Source organism: Mustela putorius, unplaced genomic scaffold (assembly GCF_011764305.1).
Source record: "Mustela putorius furo isolate JIRA1106 unplaced genomic scaffold, ASM1176430v1.1 tig00003845_pilon_pilon_pilon, whole genome shotgun sequence".
Classification (NCBI taxonomy): Eukaryota; Metazoa; Chordata; class Mammalia; order Carnivora; family Mustelidae; genus Mustela; species Mustela putorius.
In genome coordinates this window covers 57,262,584-57,287,710 of record NW_025421998.1, presented here as the reverse complement: position 1 = coordinate 57,287,710, position 25,127 = coordinate 57,262,584, and the positions used below count along the sequence as shown (strand labels likewise).

At 37.9% G+C, this 25,127-nt stretch overlaps 2 protein-coding genes across 13 annotated transcripts; one reads left to right on the top strand and one right to left on the bottom strand.

The window, feature by feature from the left end:
- Positions 1 to 390: 390 nt before the first annotated feature.
- CBX3 (chromobox 3) lies at positions 391 to 10,957 on the bottom strand. Of its 5 annotated transcripts, none has more exons than XM_045062803.1 (6): positions 10,609 to 10,957; positions 9,122 to 9,173; positions 6,096 to 6,238; positions 3,286 to 3,448; positions 1,100 to 1,194; positions 391 to 736 (listed from the first exon to the last, which is right to left on the bottom strand). In XM_045062803.1, exons 2-6 carry the CDS (start codon positions 9,143 to 9,145, stop codon positions 610 to 612), a joined length of 552 nt encoding a protein of 183 aa, XP_044918738.1. In that variant the 5' UTR covers positions 9,146 to 9,173; positions 10,609 to 10,957; the 3' UTR covers positions 391 to 609. The 5 variants fall into 5 exon arrangements, with proteins under 5 accessions (XP_044918738.1, XP_044918736.1, XP_044918737.1 ...); XM_045062801.1 differs by lacking the exon at positions 10,609 to 10,957 and adding an exon at positions 10,333 to 10,491; XM_045062802.1 differs by lacking the exon at positions 10,609 to 10,957 and adding an exon at positions 10,189 to 10,453.
- Positions 10,958 to 11,423: 466 nt separating this feature from the next.
- Positions 11,424 to 22,020, top strand: HNRNPA2B1 (heterogeneous nuclear ribonucleoprotein A2/B1). 8 transcript variants are annotated; one of them, XR_006601347.1, is made up of 14 exons: positions 11,424 to 11,649; positions 14,635 to 14,670; positions 14,768 to 14,878; positions 15,060 to 15,206; positions 15,506 to 15,716; positions 15,856 to 15,957; positions 16,039 to 16,119; positions 16,843 to 16,905; positions 18,213 to 18,332; positions 18,589 to 18,711; positions 19,328 to 19,410; positions 20,257 to 20,486; positions 20,785 to 20,922; positions 21,470 to 22,020. XR_006601347.1 is itself a non-coding variant. In XM_045062798.1 (12 exons), exons 1-11 carry the CDS (start codon positions 11,644 to 11,646, stop codon positions 19,387 to 19,389), a joined length of 1,062 nt encoding a protein of 353 aa, XP_044918733.1. In that variant the 5' UTR covers positions 11,424 to 11,643; the 3' UTR covers positions 19,390 to 19,410; positions 21,470 to 22,020. The 8 variants fall into 8 exon arrangements, 6 of the variants coding, with proteins under 6 accessions (XP_044918733.1, XP_044918732.1, XP_044918731.1 ...); XR_006601346.1 differs by lacking the exon at positions 20,257 to 20,486; XM_045062798.1 differs by lacking the exons at positions 20,257 to 20,486; positions 20,785 to 20,922.
- The last annotated feature ends 3,107 nt before the right edge of the window (positions 22,021 to 25,127 follow it).

The following is a 25,127-nucleotide window of genomic DNA, read 5'->3' as shown; positions in this document are numbered from 1 at the left end:
TTTTAAATTGTCCAATTTAAATTGTTTACATTATATTTAAATTGTCCAATTAATTACAAAATTTGAAGGTTAAGGCCTCAGGAAAAACTTCAGTTTAGTGATTTATTTATTTCTTAAAATGCTGAAAATGATAGCATCCCAGAAACATGGGCTTATCCATGGTTATAAAATGCTGTTTTTGTTTTGGTGAATGTTAAAAACAAAAACCACTTACGTATTTTAAGTATACACACAAAAAAACCCCTAAATAAACAAAAAACCCAGAATGGTCCTTAGGCATATAGGAGTTAAACACAAATTCTGACTGAGTAAAGACTATGAAGATTTCCCCCAACATTTAGAAAAGGTTCTCTAATGCAGGGGGATAATATATCATGGTCTCAAATATTCTTTTCCGATAAAGGAAGCAACTACAGAAAGCTTTTATTTGTTTAAAGTAACCAGTGCTATAGATGCAAAAACCCCAACAACTCCCCCAATACTACTTCAAAACAAACATATCAAACTTGATTTTCATTAGAATGTTATTTCTTCACACTAATAAATCAAAAAACAAAGACCCAGATTTTATATATATATATAAATATATATAAAAAGCAATGCAAACAATTATTGAGCTTCATCTTCTGGACAAGAATGCCAAGTTAGTCTCTCTTCATAAAAAGCAATTACAATTTGAGGACACTTCATGTTTGCCTCTTTTGCCAGCACCAAGTCTGCCTCATCTGAATCTTTCCTGTCGTGAGGGAAAAAAAATGCTCAGTCAGAAGTCTCAACTGTTTTTGCCAACTGAGAATCTTTCACTTAAATCGTAATTCAATCAAAAGGTATTTAAGTGCTTCAGAAGGATGTGATATTCGTGGCTGTGTTCCAGTAAAACTACACTTTCCAAAACAGGCCGATCTTTGCTTTAAAACACCATTAGCAAACAAAGCCAACCACTTCCCCACCACCCTCCAAAAAACAAAAATCCTAGAATCATCTTTTCAGCAGATACTATCTAATGAGGAAAACTATAGAACCTTTTCTAGATAAGGCTTCACAAATTAAATAATCTACTCTCACTTTAAAATATAATAGCAACCACCTACACACTTACCATTTCATGAGAAACATTAACTCTCCACTGCTGTCTGTGGCACCAATTATTCGTTCAGGATCAAGACCTCTGGCAAAGCCTCTTGGTTTATCAGCCTGATTAAAAGATGTTAAATGACTATGTACATAAATGCTTCACCCACTTTCCATATTACAAACTAATAATATTAATTTCCCATTTGTTTTCATGAAATACAGCTATCAAGTGAAAGTGGAAAAGAAATGACAAGAGAAAGAACCCTTATTTACTACTAAAACACAAATCCAGGTATCTAAAAGTATTCTGAATCTCGAGGCAAGAAAACAAATGCCCTTCTTTATTATAATATATCAAAAAACTGTGTAGGCACACAAATTTAATCCCTTTATTTCTGCTAGCTCATCAATAATTATGAATTCTTTCTAGTTAGGATTTCAAATCACTTTTAGGAATTTGTTTAAATTATCCACATATTTTTAAAACACACACAAAATACAAATAGCAAAATAGTAAAAAACTTCAAGTCAGACTGATCAGTATTGTCATCAATCTCCATTATAGTATTAAGAAATATCTAGCATAAAACATGGTTTTGACCCCTAGAGATCCCTGAGACCTTTAGTAGGTGTCTGGTTATCTGCAAGGTCCCCCCCCCTTTCATTTATCTTTGACTTTGGAGTACCTTCATATGCCTCCACTAAACAACATTAAGACAGCAAATCAAATGCAGAACTGTCTTAAGCTAGACACTGAAAAGACGGGCAAAACTGTAAAATGCCACTCTTCTCATTTAAAGTTATTTTTCATGATAACTTATGAACATACAATAGGTTCTGTCCTTCTTAACTGAATATACAAATGTTTCAGAACTTTGTTTTAATTTCTAACAGAATTGATGGTCATAACACATGCAAATAAAAGTTCTCTGGCATTCTCAAAATTCTAGAGTATTAAAGGAGTTCTGAGACCAAAAAAGTTTGAGAACTGCTTAGATTAAGAAATTCCTTCTCCCTACCAGAATTTTCTATCAATATCCCAGGTTCTGGAGCCAGATTACCTGACTTAGTTAGAATGATGACTCTAAACTGTACTAACTGTGTAGCTTTGGGCAAGTTAATCTCTCTGTGGTTCAGGTTTATTACCTAAAAAACAGGAACAATACTATCGGTCTCAGACATTTTGTAGTATAAAAAATGCAAATTAAGTTATGTAGAACACTGCTGGGCACACTGTAAGAGCTCAGTGTAGGATAACTACTGTTACTAAACAGTGCTTCTGCTGAATATATGGTTGACTTTCAATTTACCTTTATGGTTTCTTAACACTGTTACCTTTTTGCTTTGGCTGCTAAAGCATCCAGAACCAAATTTGTAGTGAACCTCTGCTTCTCATCTGGAAAATGGGGATAATACCTATAATCTTAGCAGATCTGCCATGAAGATTTAACAGGTTATCTGTAAACTACTTGGCATCTAATTCAAATGATCCAATTTTAAACCCAAACACCTTATCAATAAATCTTTATTTTATGTTTAGTTCCCAAGCCTAAATACTAATTCAGAATCAAGACCATTTCCCAAATTGCTAGCAGGCATGGGAAATACAATGTTTTGGAATTGAGGGTTTAAACAAGTCGTTAGGTGTTTTGCCCAAAACCACACACACATTAGTGAAGCAAAGACTGGATCAAAATACTCATGCAGTTAATGAACCAGCTGTCTCAATTCACACCAAAACACATTTAAAAAATTTCTAGTACTAAAGATTTAAATACTTCAAAATCAAAATGTTGTTTGGCAATATTCTGAAAAAACAAAGGTCACATGTGAAGGCAATTTCTAGTGGTCAATGCCACTGTGGTCTATAAGGTTCTATAAGGTCTATCAGGATGTGCCATGTGGATTGTTTTTACTATATTGTAAGGGACTACAATGATATAATCTCTGTGTTCATCGTATTTAAGACTGCCAGTCCTGAATCACAGGAAATGGCTTATCAGGGATCAAATCCATGAATCTACTCAAAATAACACTAGCACAACAATGTAAGTGGTATACGCACTTATTACTGAACATTTATATGATGGAGGCTAGATCATGCCTATCCTTTTCGTCTTAAATATTAAGCATTTAAAAAGTATCAAATGCATTCTAAAAATCAAGCCATCAACCTTTCACTTAGTGTGCTAGGCAATATCTTATACTTACAGCATCTCTTTTCTTCTTTGATTTGCTATCATCAGATTCACTGTCAGATAAAGATTTTCTTTTTGTACCATCTTTTTCTTTACCAGCTTTTTGAGAGTTAAGAAATGCTTCAATTAACTCTGGACAATCTAGATTTTCTTCAGGCTCCCAAGTATTGTCAGCACTGTGTTTGGTTAAAAAAAAAAAATCAATTAAATATGATTCATCACCATTATCCATGTTCATTTAACATATATCTGGGGAAAAAAAAAAGTCTGCTATACTGCAGATGCTTACCATTTTCTCCCTATCCCCACATTCTTTTGAGAAAATCTGCTTATACTTCCTGGGTCTACTTTCTTAGCCTCTAGTAAGTGGGCAGTCTGCTGTATTACCTCCAAGTTGACTATACCTGCTCTAGCAGAATAAATGGAACTAGTATTTTCCCAAGTTACATAGACAACCCACTTCAGAATTTCTCTACAAAGGCTTTTGAAAAATGTTGATTCCCTATTCCCACCCCAAATTACTTTATCAGATCAGTTAGATTATGCCTCCCTCCGGTTGGGAACTTCAACACCATTTTGAAAACACAAAAATTCTAAGGCATTCTATATAGGCAGTATTTTCAACTTCTATTGCGTACTCAAATTTGGCAATGATAAAAAGCAGGTGTTGGCAACCCAAAAGTCAAATGCAGCTTTTGTATGTTGGGCAACTAAAAATGTTTTCCACATTTTTAATTGGGAAAAAATTTCAAAATGACAATTATAGGAAATCAGGGCCCATTCATTAGAAAAAGCTGTCCTCGTTTGTTTAACGAATTGTCTACTGCTGCTTTTGTACTATATTTGCAAGGATGAGTAATTATAAGAGGTCTACAGCCCACAAAACATTAAGTATTTACTACATGATTCTTTAAGGAAAAAGTTTGGCAACCTCTGATATAATGCTGAGATGACTATTTTCATGTGTTTTTCAGGGGGACTGCAAAGAAAATGAGTATCAATTACCAAACGTGAATGTCAGATAATCCTACACTAGTGATATGCTTGTTCACTTAAAGACTCTACTGACCAATGTGGAGTTCGAACTCACTACTCCCAAGATCAAGAACTACATGCTTTACTTAACTGAGCCAGCCAGGTGCCCTGTAGGCTTGCTAACTGTGTACTGTGATCCAGAAAGCCTTTACAGAACAAGATAGAATGAAATTAATCATTTTAGAGACGATGGAAAAGAAAGGTAGTTAAACTTCTGGTTACAGCTTGTGTCTTCTGATAGGCTAAGATGCTAAAACTGGCAAACCTGAATCAGAGGATAGAGGACAAAAGAGCTGAAGCAGAGCCTCCATTTTGTAGTGTTACTTTCATTACAGACTTCTATATTACCTAATACATTGTACTGCAGATAGTAGGTTCTTAGCCATACTTAAAGCCAATGGCCTTAAGTTTGAGAAAAAGAGGGAGACAAGGAGTTAAGTTTCTCAACATTTTATGGGCTAGACAGAGACAAATAGCATTTAATGTCTCATGAGATTCCAAAACAAACAACAAAAAACCTATCATATGATGGTAATCAATTTTTTGGCATACTAGCTAAATCTAATTTTAGAATAGTTCAGGACTTTGCTTTGTTCTGCTATCTGTAGGAAATTTTTCTAGTGGTAAATTATGAACTTACACTGTATTTAAGAGCTCAACTAAGGATATTAGAAGGATAAAATAAAGAATCTTAAACTTCCCCTCAACTTGTAATCCCCAAATTGCTATGGAGACATCTTTAAATGTAAATGGTGGGGCATGTAGTAGGTAACAGATATTCAAAGCCTAAATATTTGACTAGCACACTCTCCCATCTCTGCCATGCTCAGAAAACTGTTGTCTATCTCTACTTATCCATTTTCAATAAGTCACTGACCCAGAGCCTTGCTGTTTTTGTGGTATAAGGTAGAAAAATCAAAGTAGATTTAGCATACGATAAATGTTAAGTATAAGACTGGAATTTTTGCGTGAGTTATTCACAATACAGCTAACCTTATAATAATTGTAAGAGCAATTAGTAACAAGGAACATAAAGAACTAAGGAGCTTAAAAAATGCCCACACCACTTCTTAGGAGATTAGGATACAGTCAACCTACTGCCTGTGGTCTAAGTCATGGATGATAAGCACTTCTGTTCAACACCCACCAGTCTACTTTATATATAGCTTCAATATTTTTAGTGTCCTTTCTAAGAATACAATGTCCATTAGATATTCTAATCAGTACAGTATCTAACTACACAAAAATGCACTATATAATAAACTGCACTCCTATAAATTTGATTCTCCAAGGCAATCAACTAATTTCAAATCTGATTGGTTATGACTGTAGGCTAAAAGCATGACTTTTTTTTTTTTTTTAAAGATTTTATTTATTTATTTGACAGAGGGAGAGAGATCACAAGTAGGCAGAGAGGCAGGCAGAGAGAGAGGAGGAAGCAGGCTCCCTGCCAAGCAGAGAGCCCGATGTGGGGCTCGATCCCAGGACCCTGGGATTATGACCTGAGCTGAAGGCAGAGGCTTAACCCACTGAGCCACCCAGGCGCCGCTACAAGCATGACTTTTCATTATTTTAAAAAATTTTTAGAATTATCATGTAATGTATTATTTGTCCCAGGGGTACAAGATGTGACTTTTTAAAACAGATCTCAAAGTACCTTGGATCAAAGGTGTCTTTACGTATAAAGAAATCTATGAGAAAATGGATTTTAAAAACCCAGACTAAAAGCAAATTTTAAATGTCACTTTGATGCAGTTAAACATATAATAAAAGCACCAGGTTTCTTACTCTGTAAAACCCTTCCACTTCAGGAAATACTCCACCTTCCCATTCACTACACGTCGGTCCAGTACTTTTTCCACCACAAATTCTTCAGGCTCTGCCTCTTCTACTTTTTTACTCTTTCCATTCTGTTTCTTTCCCATTTTTTGCTAAAATAAAACGAAAAAGACCTAAGAAACATCTTTTTTCATTTTTTGGTATATTTTAAAGACTAAATTATTTACATTATCATTGCATCTGACATCTATATTTTTACTTCTATATCCCAAGGCAGACACATTCTGAAAAGATAAAAGTCAACAGATAATCAAAAAGAATACTTAATCCCATTTTAGCTCAAACCTATCACCCATCCTCATGGCTGAAATAATAAAAATAATCAAAAACACTATGTGGAAAATACTGTTTATCTTTTCCAAATCTAATGCCTTACCTAGTCTACAAGACCAAATTTATTTATTAGAGTTTGTACTCGTTTTAACTACAACATAGCAACAAACAACTAGAAAGTATTAGACAATGGTACAAAGAGAATAAATACTAATAAGAGACCTTATTAAGTGAACCATAGTCCCATTAAAAAACTATAGCCTCCAAACACTAACAATCCTATTTCTCAATACCAATACTAATTTCTCAATACTCAATACCAATGTCAAAAGTCTCAATTATACAGAAAGAGGTAAGTGCAGAATCCTGACATCAATTGTAGAGTAAACTAAGACCACTAATAGGTTACAAAGGACACTATCATTGTTCTATAATGTCTGTATATATTATTATAGATCACATGGAACAAAATTATAATGTCACTTGAAGAGGCCACAATACTGGATTTTAATTCTCTAATGTAAAATCCTTCTTTCTTGGTTTCTCAGGTGTTAAAAGGTAGCCCAGGAAATCCACTTTATAAACAAATTTTTAGATTAGTTTTTTCTTTTTTGTATTAAGAGTATGAGAAAAGCCAAAAGACCAAGCTAAAATCAGTATTTCCCAGCAACTCATGTTATGAATTGAAAGCAGATAAAACAAAAACGTGAAATGGTTAATTAGACGAGACTAAGGGGGATACGAGACTAAGGGGGGGATATCTCTGTTAATTTTAAAATAAATTCAATGGCGTTATTAAAAAAAATCTCAATTGCCTAGTCATTAAAATCATACAAGCAGAAAAGTAACAACAGCAGTGACTCAATATTGCAAAAGGACATTAAAATTATGTAATTATTGAGAGGTGTACACTTATAAAAAGTAAAAATTCTCTAGAATTTAAAATAACGCAGCAAACATCTGATTTTGTTGGATATCATCTCCAAGTTAGGCTTTACAATTTTCTTCTTATAATTTTCATTAGTCAAGACACTTGGGTATTGCAACCAGTCAGAGAGCTCTTTGATTCTGTACAGTACAAAGAATGGTAGCAAGAGAAAAGAAAAACTGTTGTAGATAAAAGCCTACTCGATGCTGATCCTAAGTGATAAACAAATTAACTATGTTCATGAAAGTAAGAGATTAATAAAGAGAATAACAAAAATAAACAAAGTGAAAAGAATAAACACGAAGATTAAAAAACCTTAGCACAAAAATATGAAATATTTACCACGGCACTCACAAGCAGTGAGCAGTTACCAGTGTTCACCTTTTTCTTTTCAAAAGAAAACTCACCCACATTCCCACCTAAACTAACACACCTCACCTCTCAAAATTCAAAGGTAGATTAAGAAAAACTTTCAAAGCTGTCAATTTATTATCCTTTAACAAAGGATCAGATATTTAAGTGTCACTCAGACACTGAAGACTATCAAAACTGTCTGCCAAAGCAACCTAAGCATCTATGTTTGCTTTATCTCTATTCATCCTCAAAGCCGCAGGGACAGCTAGTTCCTTCTTCCAATACCTGAAGGTCACAGGTAACCATATAGTCAATTCAATCATCTACTTTGGTTTACTGCTTATGAAATTTGAAGTACAGTTCAATCTTGAGGGAGCACAGAACATGCTTTGTGCATTTTCCACTGATGGCTTTGCTGGGAATCATCTGTGCCACAGACTTTGTTTCTTACGTAAATGTTTCTCAGGATATTTGAGTAAAATGAGCAACATTATGATGGCAAAAACTGAAAACCAAATTGGTCTTTAATGTGAAACCAAAGGGAAGAATATACAAACCCAAACCCAAATCTTTTGCTTTATTTAGATGTTAATACTGGCCTTTAATATGATTGCAATTATTGGTGAAATGTGTTAGAATTACTGTGAGAACATTAATTTTGAATTTCACAATTTTTATGTATTTCAGTGTTTTCAAAAAATCTAACTTGATATGCCTGAACATACATTAAGTCTTTACATATTCACAGAACTTTTCATAAAGTATTAAGAATGCAAACTTAGGGTTTAAGAAAGTGGAGAAACAATTTAATTGCTCAAAAGATCCAGATCTAGTCTTCCTGGACACAGATTTGATTTTGTTTATTTTGTTTTTTTAGAAAAATGGCAATGATTTGAATTTAAGGGGTTTATGTATTTTAGAATAAGTCTGAAACAGGACAACATGAGCAAAGTAATTGAATGACCTTTGTTCCAATCTAGGTGTATAAGGTTCCTGTTCTTTAAGCAATACTGAAAATACCTGGTTTCTCTAGAATTCATCATAGGGTGAGTTAGGAACTGTTATGCCCAACAGCAAGGGCTTTACAGCATTGTCTGTTAATGCTCCTTCCATGTTGCAAAAGTTTATTTTATTTTTATTTCAAGATAAAAATACTTTTAAGAGCATTTAAATAACTCATTGTGCTATCCTCCCAAGATTAGGTTTCTCTAATTGGATTAAGACACTATTAAGCCAAGTCAGTAAGTATCTCAATGTAATGATTTCGTTTTCGCCTCTAACTCTCCCCATTACATGGGGGAGAGGGGACTGGGAAATACGTGTGGCTGTAAATATCTCAACTACAGAGATGCTAAGTTATAATTTTTGGGAAAAAAATTTGAGTTAGATCCTTATATATTTTAGGTTTTCATTAACTTACCAATGTAGTTTTATTGGAGGCCATTTTTTATTGCAGACTTGAAGAGCTATTACTAGAAAAATGCATGACAGTTAAGAAGTTTGCATGACAGAAAAAAGGTAGCTAAACACAAGTTTTGTTTGGATTCCAACCCCCACCTATGTATCATATACTGTAAAACTTGTACTCAAATCCAGAGATGCAGGTTTGAGATCCTGCGTTATTAGGGATCTATGCCTGCTGAGTACATCAGTGATCTAACCAGGTGGGTCTAGAAAACCTTATAGTGAGTACGCTAATATCTGAGATAGTTCTACAAAGGAAAAAAAGAGCACAATTTTTTTTCCAATTTAAATCATACCCAGCCTTTTTAAGAAAATGGCCAAATAATTTGGTTCAAATTCGACGTGACCACCCAATTACAATGATAAATTATTGTGAATTTTCCCTTTAGACCTTTTAACAGTCCAAAGAGGCGCCTATAAACCCCAACTTGGTTTCTTAGAAACCCTGCCCCTTTATAATCACTAGTTTAAAAACTGAAAAAGGAAAAACACCATATCGAGATGCTTCAGTCCCATTACGTGCCACTTTCAAAAAACAAACCACCTCTTCTATCCGCTCCCCATAAACCCCACCCTGCTTAGCGAGGCCTAAACACCCGGCCCCTGCCCCCCACCCAGGAGCGCGGGCCTCGTGGTCAGCCCATCCGCGGGGAGAAACAAAGGCCGCGGCCCGGGGGCTCAAGGGCACTGCACCACCGGGCCCGCGTTCTCCCCCACCCGGCGATAGCCACGTAACGGAGCGCCCGCCGCAGCCTCGGAACAGCGGGCCGCGCTGATGCGGGAGAACGCACCGCCCTCATTAGAGGCCCCAGTCGCCGACCCAGGCCGTAAGGGGGAGGAGGGCCCCTCATCTTGATCGCGGATGGGGGAGGGGAAAAGGAAATGCGCTTTGTCTAGAAATAAGGCGGCTGTCGCCAAGGCTCTCTACCCTCTCTAGGATAGTCTCCCTCTCCCCCTCCCCCACCACTAACTCCAGGCGCCGGCCAAGCCCCAGGCCCGCCGCGGGGTCTCCGCTCGACTCACCGCTGCTTCCCGCCAGCTCCCCACTCGGGGTCGGGTGGGGAAGGGCGGAAAGCGGGGAGCTGGGTGGCGGGGATCCCTGGGGCGCAGGCGGTATTTTAGGCACCACAACCGAGTAGAGAGAGAGAGAGAAAGAAAGACACCGACTTCACCGCCTCCGAGCTGCTCCGGGTCCCCGGTCTGCGGCGTCTCCGGCCCTGCGCGCCTCAAGCTCCAGCCACATCCGAGGGGGAGGGGGCTGGGGAGCTGCGCGCAGGGCAGCCGCTGGAAGTGGGGGGGGGGTGGTGGCACCGCCCACGCCGGGCGGCCGCGAGGGGCGGGGCGGGCGGGTGCGCGCGCCCGGCGGGGGGAGGGGCCGAGCGCCGCGCCCGCCGAGAACCCGAGCCCGGGGCAGGTGGAAGGCTGCGGCGGCGCGGCACTTACCGTTCGCGGCGTGGCGCCTGGTGGTCCCCGGAGGGGAGGGAAAGGGAAGTAGAGGCGAGGACAGAAACTGATCTTCTAGACGGAGGCGTTTCTGCTTCGCAGCAGCAGCGCCTAGCGCCAAAACCGGGCTCCGCCCACTTCTCGCCCCTAGAAGTGGGTGCCTCCAAACGCCAGGGGTGAGGGAGTGAAGAGAAACTTGGTTGGGGAGAATTGGGAGCTAAGAAGGAGTGCCCCTCGCAAACCACTCTTTCCAAAGACCTCTCTTGAACCCGAGAGGTGGACTCCCCCAAACGGTCAGAAGTAGGTTGGTGGAGCGGGAAGTGTAACGTGTTGACTAGGAGTCGCTTCGGGTGTTTCCGGAAGGGGCCGAGTCAGTCCTCAGCGCGGGTGGAGAGTTAAGAGAGGGAAATCGCAGGGGCGAGGCTGCTACGATTATTCTGGCGGGAGATCAGGGGCGGGGCGCGGGAGGCACGGATTATCAGAGGCTTTGCGACGGGGACCACCTCCCGGGTTGAGGGGGCTGGACTTTAGGACTGTGCTTTAAGCTCCTCCCGACAGCGTTAATTTCAAACTGCGCGACCGTTTTTCACCTGCCCTGCGCTAAGGCGGGGGCTGGACCCAATTCCCTGAGAGAGAAATACGCAGGACTCGAGCCTTCCGCAATTCACTGAGACCATTTACGCAAGTGACGTCAAGCACTACGACTGGCTGTAAGGGGGGGAGGAGTACGTATCTGGCGTAAGGAGGGCGTACAGCGTTCCCGCCATTGGCGGCGGTTAGGGCGTTTACGCAACGGCCTGACGTAGGGGAAGACGCGTTAGTCGGGGGGAAGGTTCTAGAAAAGCGGCGGCAGCGGCTCTAGCGGCAGTAGCAGCAGCGCCGAGTCCCGTGTGGAGGTGCTCTTAGCGGTGTTGTTTCTCGAGCAGCGGCAGTTCTCACTACAGCGCCAGGACGAGTCCGGTTCGTGTTCGTCCGCGGAGATCTCTCTCATCTCGCTCGGCTGCGGGAAATCGGGCTGAAGCGACTGAGTCCGCGATGGAGGTAACGGGTTTGAAATCAATGAGTTATTGAAAAGGGCATGGCGAGGCCGTTGGCGCCTCGGTAGAAGTCGGCCACCCGCCTCCGTCTGAGAGCCGCGGTGAAATAGGGCCGCTTCAAAAGCGATTGGCTTCAGGATATTTTTGAAGAGGGTTCGTTAGTGGAGGCCTGATTGAACAGTACCTTCCCCACCCTCAGCCTGCCGGCGCCATTTCCCTTTGCTGGGGGTGGGGGATGGGGAATTTCCACATGGCGGACGCAGCCCTCCTTCGGCGAAAAGTGGGGCGCGGAGGCGGGAATTCTTACTCCCTTTTCAAAGCACGCTTATTTGGGGGGCCCGGCGTCCCCGCATCTGAGCTTTTCGGCGGGCTTCGGATCCTGAGCGAGGCTGCGGAGCTTCCCCTCCCCCTCCCCTCTCCCGGGAACCGGATTTGGCGGCCGCCATTTTCATTCCTTTCCTTCCTCGCGGCGTTTTTCTTTTCAATCTCTGGATCCTGCTAATTTGATTCCTTTAACGAAGAACAGAAGTGGTTAACTATTTTTCTTTCTTTTCGGGCTGTTTTCATGCCCTTTCGAGGTGGATTCCGAGTGTTTTGTGAGCTTGGATCTTTAAAAGTCCTGCGCACCTCGTTAGAGTCTCTTTCCCTTTCCCTCGATGAAATGGCGCCATTGCGTTCAGAAGCCACACCGAAGAGCGGGCGGGTGGGGGAGTCGGTTCCCCGGGGCTGGTTCACACGATTTAAGACGAGGAGGTAAAACTACCACCCAGGGTATTGGGCCCAGTTTTAAGTCGAGCCGTACTACAAAGAACATTTTGCTTTTCAACTGTCGTGGGGGGTTTCCCCCTTTTTTCCTTCTTTCTTTACTTTTCTTTTTTTTTTCTTTTTCTTTCTTAATTTCTTTTTTTTTTTTTTTGGAGTATCGGTATTATCTGGGTTTGCCGTGATTAAAAAGCTAGTCGAATCGCAGAAAACTTTAGAAATAAAAATTGGGAGCCATTAAGTTAGTACCGACTGGGTGGCAGTGGGGAAGGTGGGGGGGGGCTGTCGGTTTCACAATTATTTTCCTGAAAGATTTCTTTTGAACTGTAGAATTACTCGTGTTTTAATATTTTTGCTGGGAAACAGTCTTTATTGGGTAATAGCAGAGGTTCTTGAGATACGGTAGGAATTAAGAGGAAAGTGAAAATTTTTTTATCTTAGGTTCTTTGGTTAAAACGTGGTTCAATCCTTCGTTACGAGTTAACGGCTGGGCTATTATGTATTTGAACTTTGTCATTTGCTTTTTTCATCTATGTTTGCTATGATGGTTGATCATTGTAAGAATAAGGTCTCAAGCGAAGGGGGCCTGATTGGGTATTTTCTTTGACCTTAAGCACACTTATAAAATAACTTTGTTTGTAATCGATAGTGGACATCGGGTAAGTTTGGAAAAAATTGAGGTAAGTAATGAGTTTTTGCCTTTTGTTAGTGATGTGTAAGAATTATTGTAAATGCTTTTTTTTTTAACTGCGTAAATGTGGATTGTAAAAGACCGACTTAACGCTAATTAGATATATCAGCTTAATTTAAATACCAGTATGTCAGATAATCGCTTAACGAGTTATTTGAGTATTTTGGGAGCTTCATAGTTTTTGTCACCTTTCAAATTTTTTCACAATTCTGAGAACTGCAGGGAAAAAAAATCTTTATTAAATGCTTATCACTTTTTTGAGCTGTTTGGAAATTCATGCGTGGAGGGAGATACCTCCATAGAACTGAGAGAGCTGTAATATTATTTGATAATAAGCTTTTATATGGGAAGTTATATTTGACCTTTGATTTGTATTATACACTAATAATAGGATATTATGACCTATTCTGGTTTCTGAATATTTTAATTTTTTTAACCTACTTTTCTGAAAACAGTATAACTTTTTTTTTTTCCTTCACTGACAGGCAAAAATACAGCGCTGTTAATGCAACATATTTGCTTGGTGGCTTAGAGGGCTTGGAATTTTTTTTGACTCATGTCCCCTGTTCCCTCCCCCCCCCCCCCCCAACACACACTTGTAAAATTAGAGACATTTGTGTTGTGTATTTTGCCAGATGGCCAGTAAGGCCAGTACACCTGAATTTTTGTGGGTGGTTGTTGGTTTTGTCCCCTCCTTTCCCTGAAGTGTAAAGCGTAGCAGTACAAAACTACTGAGTAGTTAACAGTGATCATTTAAAGTTTTATGGTTTTTGAAAGGTTAGATTACAGCAGTTTACTGCACTATGGTTCAGTAATAATTCAGATTGTTCTGTGTCCTGTCAATACCAAATACAAGTATGCCCACAAAAACCCCAGGTAGGTTAAAAAGTATTGAAGCTCTGAATACCCAGCATTGGTCATGTTATCTGTGCCTTGGTCAAAGGTGGGGGGGCAGATTTTATAAGGCTCTTTGGGTACATAACATCGAATGTTTTAAGTTTTTTGTCATCCATATCTCTCCCCCCCCCCCCCCAGTCCTTCATGGAGAGTTGGTATATGGGGAAAGATTTTTCTTGGTGGGGTTTTTTTTTCCTCTAATTGCAATGCATTAGAATCACCACCAGGGGGAGCAGAAAAGAGAAATGAAATGTGACTGTTAGACACTGAATCCTGAAATGGTAAATTCTGGGTTATAAGTAAACAACAGTTTTTGTATTAAGAAGCGGTATATTTACAATGCATATTTAAAAGCCAGTTTCTTTGTTTTGGGCAATAGGATTGAATGCAGATTTTGATAAAAGTCCTTTAAACCTTCAATGATCAGAGAATAGGTCTATTCCTGTTTTCAGAAAGTTTTAAGATAAAGGGATGTTAAATTTATTCAAAATAATTTAATGTCATTTAAATTTAGATCAAGCGTTAATGATTTTGAGACTTGTGTAGATCAGCTGGGGAAATTTTTTTGGTGTAACACAACTAATATGCAGTTTAACATATGGTTTAAATTTGATGTAAGTTTTTTTTTTCCCCCCCCAGAAAACTTTAGAAACTGTTCCTTTGGAGAGGAAAAAGGTACTCTGCCAGCAGGTCACCTCATATTTAAGAATTTAATTTCCTGCATACAAAGAGGAAATGTAAATAAAAATTGAAATGGTGTTCTCCTTTGCAGAGAGAAAAGGAACAGTTCCGTAAACTCTTTATTGGTGGCTTGAGCTTTGAAACCACAGAAGAAAGTTTGAGGAATTACTACGAGCAATGGGGGAAACTTACAGACTGTGTGGTACGTTATAGAAAAGCGCCTGCAGATACTAGTCTTTAAACTGTTAGGTGTTTAAGATGTTGAGTAAAATGCAGAGAAAATTATTTTGATTTCTGTTCACTGTGAAAACTACTAGTCTTTTAAATTGTTAGTTCATAACATAAGTAATGAAATGAGCTAAAGTTTCCCCTTTGGTTTTAAGGTTATGAGGGATCCTGCAAGCAAAAGATCAAGAGGATTTGGCTTTGTAACTTTTTCATCCATGGCTGAGGTTGATGCTGCCATGGCTGCAAGACCTCATTCAATTGATGGTAGAGTGGTTGAGCCAAAACGTGCTGTTGCAAGAGAGGTAAGCAAAATATAACTGTACCGTTAATACAAAGAATATTCTGTCCTACTGAAGATTACACTAACTTTTGAAAGAATTAAGTTTTGGATCTTCACATGCTCTGTTAGTTTTCTACTCTTTGCTTTTCTTAGATTTACATTTATTTTCTCCCCCCAAAAAAACCTGGGTTCTTAGTTGTAAGATGTTGCTTTATCTGGTGTATTATTGTAGAATAAAGGCTGTCTTTGGTTCCCAGATAGTGTGCTTTAAAATGTGTTTTGGTTTCTTCTGTTAAGATTTTTTTTCTCCCATAATTTCAGGAATCTGGAAAACCGGGGGCTCATGTAACTGTGAAGAAGCTGTTTGTTGGTGGGATTAAAGAAGATACTGAGGAACATCATCTTAGAGATTATTTTGAGGAATATGGGAAGATTGATACCATTGAGATAATTACTGATAGACAGTCTGGAAAGAAAAGAGGCTTTGGATTTGTTACTTTTGATGATCATGATCCTGTGGATAAGATTGTGTGTAAGTCTATAAGCAGTAGGTTGTGTTGCTCTTTACATACAAGGTTTTGGGTTTGTTAACTTTATTAAAGGGTAGATTGTACAGGTTGTGTACTGATAAAAGAATTTTTATATAATGGAGTGTGAATTCTTCATTGCAGTGCAGAAATATCATACCATCAATGGTCATAATGCAGAAGTAAGAAAGGCTCTGTCTAGACAAGAAATGCAGGAAGTCCAAAGTTCTAGAAGTGGAAGAGGAGGTAACTTTTAACTCGTGTTTATTTTTCTTTTTAAAACATACTTGAATGAATGCTTGTTACTAACCTGGCCACTTACTACAGGTAATTTTGGTTTTGGAGATTCTCGTGGTGGTGGTGGAAATTTTGGACCAGGACCAGGAAGTAACTTTAGAGGAGGATCTGGTAAGTTTGAGTTCTAAATGTTATATAAGGGTATATATGCTAAATTAAAAATTCATTCAGTTTGAATTAGAGGAAATGCAGTATAATTTTTTAAAGTTTTTTTTTTAAGACTTAAGTAGATTGTATCCTGGTGGAATATTTTTAATTTGCCAGGTAGGAGGTTATAGTTAAAAACGTAATCTTAAAAATGTAATCCAAGACAATCCGTTGCAGAGATCCTTTTTAGGGTAGTACACTTTTAAAAAAAAAAAAAAAGGTTTTGTGATTTGAAACTAGCTTTAAAAAAACGGGTGTGCTCCTGAGTGGGAAGTGAAGACCTGTAGAGTTTGTCTGTAGGCTTTAAAAGGTCTGTATCCGTTAATATTTTTTTTCTTTTCAACTTCAGTTATATTTGAATTACTGATAATTAAGAATCTCATTCTTGTGCATAAATTACAAATAACTTGATCTTAGCCAAAAAGCCAAGAAGTGATCTTATGCATAAATAAATGGAATCTCTTAAAAATTAAGTCTTGCCAGGTCTAAGCCTACAAATTAGACAATTGCCTTGGGAGATTTGTCCGTGTACGTCTTTGTCTTTAAAGAAATGAGTAACAGTACCTTTCTGGCACAAAGAGGGTGTTCTTAATTATTTTCATTCAGAGGTATTAATAATGCAGAGGAAAGGGTAAGAAATTAAAACGGAGGGTGAACAGAGTATAACTTTCTTTCTGTCTCTAACAGATGGATATGGAAGTGGTCGTGGATTTGGGGATGGCTATAATGGGTATGGAGGAGGACCTGGAGGTCAGTTTCTGTTGTATTTTAGTTTGTGATTTAAAAATTTAAGCAATATGTATTTGTATGGTTGTATGTTACACATTCGTTTTTAATGTTCTGCATTTTACCTTTGTAAAGGGCTTAGGTGGTAGTGGTTCAGTTATTAGGCTCTTCCTTTTAATTTGCATTTTAGTTGTATACCTTATGGAAAGTATTATTTGCTTATATGTGTTAAATACCATTTGCAAAATCATTTAGGAAGATTTTAATAGAGCTTTTAAGATTTTGCTGTCATGCTATCCCATTGTTTCTTAAAGAATCAGATCTAGATGTATTCTGTGTGCTGTTTTCCTGAAAAACAGACCACTAGATGTAATAATCGTGGTCAACATGTAAGGGGAGGGGTATGTAAGATTAGTTGTTTATCTTAAAATTAGTCCCTTACCAGGATAAATCCCCCATGGAATTTATTTTTAAAAGTAACTGAAAACTTCCTAAAATACACAATTATACAGTTGTGTTCTTGGGACCAGCACAAGTTGTGAGCCACTGTTCCATAACAAGTGATGTCTTAGATGTATGTTCTGTTGGAGTACAGGAAAGTTTACGTGCTTACTGATAAATGTCCTATTAGGAATGGGATATTAAAAATGGTGAGCTAGTAATAGACCTGATTGCTGGTTTTGCCACTCCTTGAGTATGGTTAAGTTAATCCTATATCCTAACTACATCAGTTTTGCTTTGAAATCCAAATACTAATTTGGTATTATGAGAAAGATGAGTTCTTGTATTTCAGTAATTGGAGACTGCCATTTTAAGTTCTGAATTACATACAAGTTTGCTAATTTCTGGTCCTCCCCCCATTTCTACTCAGAAAACGGGTGTAGTGGGCATATTATTTAAGAGACATGGGAATTTATGGGGAAACAACTTCTTGGAACTTAATCTTTTGGACCAGTTAGGGGTATGTGGGGTTTTTTTGGTCCTGCTACCCTGTGCCTCTTGTCTGCTCCCACAGTCCTTAGGCAAAACACAAGTGTTTCAGGATATCTTCATAGAGAATCTTAATGTTTTTGCTGTCAGGGGAGAGCTGTGGCATTGCAAGAATTTGTCTCTGTATAGGTTTTACCCAGTTTGTGAACAAGTGCTCCCTGCCCCTAAATGTTTACCAGGGATAGGTACTCTGTTCTGCCCTTGGGGCTGTTCAGAGATTTCATAAAATAAGTACTTTGTTTATAAGAATGTGTTTTGGAAAGCTGGAAATGGGTGTGATAAGACAGTTCAAATGCCATTGAAAATATTAAGTAATTACTTAAAGGCTTATTTTATAATAGGTGGCAATTTTGGAGGTAGCCCTGGTTATGGAGGAGGAAGAGGAGGATATGGTGGTGGAGGACCTGGATATGGCAACCAGGGTGGGGGCTACGGAGGTGGTTATGACAACTATGGAGGAGGTAATAAATTCACCTGCAACCTTTATGTGGGAATTTGGATTGGAATTAATGACTTTTAACACATGAGATTTTGCATTACAATGTTGTCACTAGTTGTCTTAAAAAACTGTAGAGTTGTAGATAGGGGTCTTGCATTTATTCTGATTGTTTTTCTGGGAGATTTGTTCTTAATATGCTTACCATGTTTCACTGGTTTAATGCTTGAATATGTTATTTTGAAGGTCATTGTGCAAAACATATTCAAATTTTTTCACAGGAAATTATGGAAGTGGAAATTACAATGATTTTGGAAATTATAACCAGCAACCCTCTAACTATGGTCCAATGAAGAGTGGAAACTTTGGTGGTAGCAGGAACATGGGGGGACCATATGGTGGAGGTAATTTGTTAGATTGTTTACATTTTGTGATTACAGGATACTTTGATGATTTTACGAATGAAGACATCTAATAGAGTAATACTACATTGTAATTCAGTATAAAATGGTGGGATATTAGTGGTATAAATATTTTGGACTTGGGAAAGTGGTTTGGGCATATCAGGTGGGGAATTTTTTTTTTTTTGGCTAATTATTTCCTACGAAAAAGCCAAAGAAGATTGAGCACATTACAAGTTCTATAAAGTTCTAGGCATTATCTCTTTGAAAATTAATTGAATAAAAATTTGAGATTACTTATTAAAAGTCTTATTTAAGGTTTGGTGACAGTTGTAGTACTAAACCAATGTTTTTATGCCTCTTATGTTTAGAATACCTTTTTTTAACCCTATACTGACAGCTCTATAAAGGAATAGCGGTAAGATGTTCAAGTGTAAAGGGCAAAATTAAACTTTGTGAGTCTGGGGTAATTCATCGCCCAGGTTGTAGGTTAACCATAAGCAAATAATAAGTTATGAGCTGTGTTTCAAGGAGGGTTATGTCTAGCTATAGATAGCATCAGGCTTATTATGGAAATTGGAAATAAGTTTGCTTTCTCTTGCTGTTTCAATAATTCTAGGAAACTATGGTCCTGGAGGCAGTGGAGGAAGTGGGGGTTATGGAGGAAGAAGCCGATACTGAGCTTCTTCCTATTTGCCATGGGTAAGTAGCTTTTGAGTTTTACATTATTATTGTCTTGGGAGATCTAGCTGCCAGGAGTAAAAGCTTTTTAGGATCATGTTATCTTTCCTTAAAATCTGGTTAGATGGATAATTTCATAACCTATTTTTTTTTTACTCTTTACTTCTGTTGAAACAGGCTTCACTGTATAAATAGGAGAGGATGAGAGCCCAGAGGTAACAGAACAGCTTCAGGTTATCGAAATAACAATGTTAAGGAAACTCTTATCTCAGTCATGCATAAATATGCAGTGATATGGCAGAAGACACCAGAGCAGATGCAGAGAGCCATTTTGTGAATGGATTGGATTATTTAATAACATTACCTTACTGTGGAGGAAGGATTGTAAAAAAAAAAATGCCTTTGAGACAGTTTCTTAGCTTTTTAATTGTTGTTTCTTTCTAGTGGTCTTTGTAAGAGTGTAGAAGCATTCCTTCTTTGATAATGTTAAATTTGTAAGTTTCAGGTGACATGTGAAACCTTTTTTAAGATTTTTCTCAAAGTTTTGAAAAGCTATTAGCCAGGATCATGGTGTAATAAGACATAACGTTTTTCCTTTAAAAAAATTTAAGTGCGTGTGTAGAGTTAAGAAGCTGTTGTACATTTATGATTTAATAAAATAATTCTAAAGGAAATTGTGTAATTATAGACTTTTTATTTTAAATAAGTTAAGGAGTGGGTAGTATAATTAAGGTCCATTGCAAAGCTGTTGTTATATTTGTGTAAGATAAATGCTGGTCAGTTATAAGTGTGTTGTCTGCAATTCATCAGGATTAAATTATCTAGATAACTTAAGGGATATCTCTGCAAAGAGAAACACCTTTTTAGATCTTTTAGATGCTGCTTCTTCAATGCAAGGAAAGGAAATAACCCCAGCGAGGTACTCTTCAGGGATACAGGTCTAGTACAAGAGAACTCTTGACGGCTACTAAGTTCAGCCAGTCTTAAAAAACTGTGCTGTTTCTGCAAAGCTTTAAACTACAGTAGTTTATAAGGATGACAACGAAAGCTGAGGGTGTAGAGCAAAATAGTTCTAAGCTTCAGTTAAACTTCTTTAGGTAAGATCTTAATTTACTTTTTCTTTCTTAATTTTCCTCCCCAAAAGATAAACTAATACTACTCTTCAATGGTCTTTCAGTATAGTGGTTCTTATGTAGTTTAACATAGCTATAAATTTGAGTTTAACAATTTATAAACTCAAGAGAATAATCTTATAAACCCTGTTTTCCAATCTGTCATTTACTTAAATTATTTTGGTTGTTTTTTCCCCCCTTTTTTTCCTTCTTTCCCACCCCCTCTCCCTCTATGAAGATTCAGGTGCTTAACATATCATTTTTTTCCCTGCTGGAATTTTAGCATTGATATGAACCATGGACAAGTATATTCTGCTGCCACAAAGACTGTAAAGTGCTTCATTTCAACAGCTGAGGCGCAAGCCAAGTGATCATTAATAAAGCTTTTCTTGGTTCCTTCAGTGGTGTTGGTAGTAAAATGGTAGGTAAAAGTTAGGCTGCAAGTTCAATAAATCATGAAATTACCCATCATTACACCCTTGTGTATTCACGTTTCTTGGATCAAGCATTTTGAGTGAACTCTAGTGGTTTTTATTAAAAATAAAGATATTTTGTTCTTCTGTTATATGGTTGTTCTAGTTTTACATGCTTATCAGGATCAGGTTCAGGAGAAGGTAGGGTAAAATGGTTGAAACTATTTCCAAATGATAGTTTATTCTTAACAAATAAAGTGTCTACATTATAAATCCTGTATGTATCCAGTACTAAATATTTGGGTTTAAATGTGATAATTTTTTCCCAACCCCGTACCTTATAGGAGAGATGTAGGTTGGCTGCTGAAATTCTTAAATGTCATCAGAGTTTGATTTGCCTGGCTTTATTGCCTTTTCAGGAATGTGATAATCAGGGCATATTCTACTGTATGCACCAGTGAGTCTTCTTTGATCCTAAGACCACCACTGAAGTTATTTAGGTTCTTTGGACAAACATGATAAACTTCTTCAGATACTTTTTTTTTCCTTTGGCAGGAAGGTGTCTTGCTGCAGGTAACTAATGAAGAAGTGGTCAACCACAGAGTCTTCAAGAAATAAGAAATTCTGTACCATCTGAAAGTAGTTCTTGTTGGTGCCTTCATTTAAAAAAAAAAAGCACTTTAAGTTTAAAGGGAAATGTTTTCTGATAAAATACAAACTTCATTTAGTACAGGTTCTTAATATAAAACAATTACAAAATGAGTGTTGTTTGTAAAAGAGTAACATCAGATAAGCAAGAGAGAGAAATGTATCATGTTTTAAACTAGGTTTTGTGAGTAGACAGATAAAAATTCTATTTTAAATATAAAATAAAATAAACACTTTTGTATTAAAATACTTGGTGTAATGTTTACACATAAAATGTGTGAATCTTGTTCTATAAACATTCAGTTGTCTAAAAGATTGCCATCCCCTAGATTTTCCAAAGCAGTTTGAAAAAACTATGCATATTGCCATTTTTATCTCAGTATTGATAGTCCAATGAGAAAAGGATTTGTGGACATTATTGGCTGTCCCTAATAAAATGCCATTCTTTACATACTGTACATTCAGCGTTTGAATACTGCTCTAGTTTTCTGGCTTTACCTTGTATGTAAAACATTGCTGGTGGCGTTGTTAAAAATATTTTTAAATCGCTAGAGTTGTCCCAGTTAAGTGACTGCAAAGCGCTGAGACAGTCTGTGGTAGTACCTACTCAAATGTTGATGACTTATATGCATTTTAACTGAGTTTCAGTGGTCTAAATTTTTAAAGGTTTAAACATGGTGTACAGAATTTAACAAGCAGTAGCTTTCTTGTATATATTACCTAAAACAATGAAAGATAACAGGAAAGATACATAGGTTGATAAAACCGGTTTGGCTTTTTTGGGCTTTTTGTTTTTTTGGGGGGGGAGGTTTTGGTTTTGACGAGGTGTATTTCACAGGTAAGTCAGACTGATGACTAACAGAAGATAAGCTACATTGTTACTTGTTTAAAGTACAGTAGATGTGTCCATCAACTAAACTTCATAATCAGGTACATAATTTGAAGGTTTTGAAGGAGGTAAATTAAGTTGGTATAACAGCACAACCTGAAGTACTGAACCCTTAATCAGGACAAACTTTTTTGAAAATACAGCACAAAATAGCCTGAAAAGAACTGGCTTATTGCAGTTAAGCAGGTAATGTTGAATGATCCACATGGTCACTCCCTTGTGTAAGTATATTGGGCTGCTAATTTCCGTTAAAACTAAAGATTTTAAGGTAGTTGATAAGTATTCCACACGAGAACATTTTTTTGCATATGTTGCTGCATAAATTCTATATAAGACTTAATCCTGAAGTTCAATATTAGGCAGTTTCGAGCAACACTGAATTTGTTACTTTCTACAGTATTTTCAGGTCAATAACTTGAAAACAAACTGCTTAGCTGTGTGAATTTTGCTGAAGTTCAAGGTTGCCTTTAGGAAAAGCTTCACTAGGGCATACTGACAAGGCTGGCAAGTTGGGGCTGGCTATTTCCTTTCCCTATACTTAGCTATTGGAGCAGTCAAAAAACCCTCAACAGAATGTTTGGCAGTACCTTGTATCCTAATGGTCATATCATGTGAATGGAGGGCGTTTACTCCTTGGACTACTGGGAAACTAGCATCATTGGGAGCCATATTGAGGGCTGGCTTCCACATTAGGAGTGTTCGTCTTAACTGGAAGTTTTGAAACTTACTCTTGCATGTAAGGTTTTCAGTAACTGGTGTATGAATATAAGCCAAGATGGTCTAAAAGGGATTATATAACTATTTGCACTAAGTGTTGAGAGTACGGAGTTAATTTTAAGGAAACTTGAATCCTATCTCTGTTCTTAGTAATGACAATTACTAGTTCACAAGTGTGGGTGCCTTTCCAAAAAGGTAGACAACACTAACAATATACTAAAAACATACACATTCTTGGCAACATTTGATGTGAATTTGATCTCCTTTGGAATGACTGCCTCTAGGTGGTTGATACACCCCTTTCAGTTTTAATGACACTGTTTAGTACTGCGCCGATCATTTAGATGTAACATTTTTGGGTGATACATGTAACTAGTGAAGTGAGTAGACTACCCAAGAAAGGGGATGTTAAGGATGATCTAGACCTATAAGAAGTGTGTAAGTCTTTGTATGTGCACGGTGTAGTCTGAGTGTTCTTGGGGCTTGAATGTGTGCAGATTGGATTTTCTGAATGTTCTAAAGGTCCTGGTTGAACTGAGGCCAGCCTTGAGAGGAATCCAAGTTATTCAGACATTTTTTAGTACATGTTGCATCGAAATTAATATACACTTGAAAATATAATTTCACCTGTAAGATGGTTCAGCATGGATGTCTGTTGATGGCTACTTTTGGAATATGAAGGCTTTCTTTGGATACAGACAAATGAGAAGCTGAGATTTCTTCCCTTTTAACTTTATAATTGTAGGAGTGACTTCTGCATTAACAGTTGTTTCCCATAGGTGAAGAAGACTTTAACTTTTGGGACCAATTCAGACTGAGTTGTAAGTTTGGGCCTATCCACTGCAGATGCAGGAGGGGAAAGGGGTACTAACCACCAGAAAAGGTCTTCAAAAGTTAAGGGTTAATTAACTAGTTGCTTAAGTGTAATAAGCATTACTGATCTCCACTGTCTTACAGATCCCCTTGAAATTTGCAATTGTAAACCCTATACCAGATAACCTGAAACACTAGAGGTATGAGGTCACCTACCTCTCCCACCATCAGAACCTTATTTTGATAAAATTGTTTCTCGGTTGACCAGTCTTGACTGTGTTTGTCATCTTAGGGTAACAGGAGGGATATAGCAGTTTAAGGAGTGGCAGGTAAAGTACATATAGCTTTAGTGAGAACTTCTTTGAGATTTTTAACATGGTCCGATTTCTCCTTTTCAACCATTCACATATCTTCCTGAGCTCCAGGATAATTACACTTTAAGAACAGTAGCTGGAATAATTTAGTCCTTCAGGTATCCCACATCTGCAAGGGAATTTAGACTAAAAATATTGGCCTGGGATTTCCACTGCTGAAACGTGTATCGTGAGAGTAGAGTAAGCAGCTCTAGTTTACATCCTTGGAAACCAGATTTTTCTTTGGAAGTTTGGTGCATTTAACTTTGGTCACAGTGCACCATACACCTTGAAGATTTCAAACCATTGGTTTGGGTTTCAGATTGGACCTTTGGTGTATAGTTCACTGTGGTACTTACATTTTCAGGGATTTGAGGATAATGCCCAGTCTTAAGTACACAGTTGGGTAGATGAGGCTACTCATAGATAAGTTTGTACCATGGAACATTAAATTGTAGATGTGAAGGACTTTCTGTAGAAATGTGCCTTCCTGCAGCTGAAATTACCAAATTACAATCTGAGGTGTATTCCCTTAAAAAGAGTTTAATCTGAATAGACCCTGCAAAACTGACTGTAACAACCTTAGAAGCATCTTGTTGGCAAAATCTAGACTTAAGAAATGCCTTCCTGGGGCATCTGGGTGGCTCAGTGGGTGAAAGCCTCTGCCTTTGGCTCAGGTCATGATCCCAGAGTCCTGGGATCGAGCCCTGCATCAGGCTCTCTGCTTGGCAGTCAGCCTGCTTCCCTTCCTCCCTCTCTGTCAAATAAAAAATAAAATCTTAAAAAAAAAAAA

Bases quoted from the DNA above. Each gene is read 5' to 3' on its own strand.
- CBX3 (XM_045062803.1), bottom strand. From the start codon at position 9,145: ATGGCCTCCAATAAAACTACATTG. The intron at 3,449-6,095 runs GTAAGAAACCTG...AACCAAACACAG, and splicing joins AAGTGGAAGGGTTTTACAGA to TGCTGACAATACTTGGGAGC. The intron at 1,195-3,285 runs GTAAGTATAAGA...TCTTTTAATCAG, and splicing joins CAAAGAAGAAAAGAGATGCT to GCTGATAAACCAAGAGGCTT.
- HNRNPA2B1 (XM_045062798.1), top strand. The intron at 14,671-14,767 runs GTACTCTGCCAG...TCTCCTTTGCAG, and splicing joins TTCCTTTGGAGAGGAAAAAG to AGAGAAAAGGAACAGTTCCG. The intron at 15,958-16,038 runs GTAACTTTTAAC...CACTTACTACAG, and splicing joins TTCTAGAAGTGGAAGAGGAG to GTAATTTTGGTTTTGGAGAT.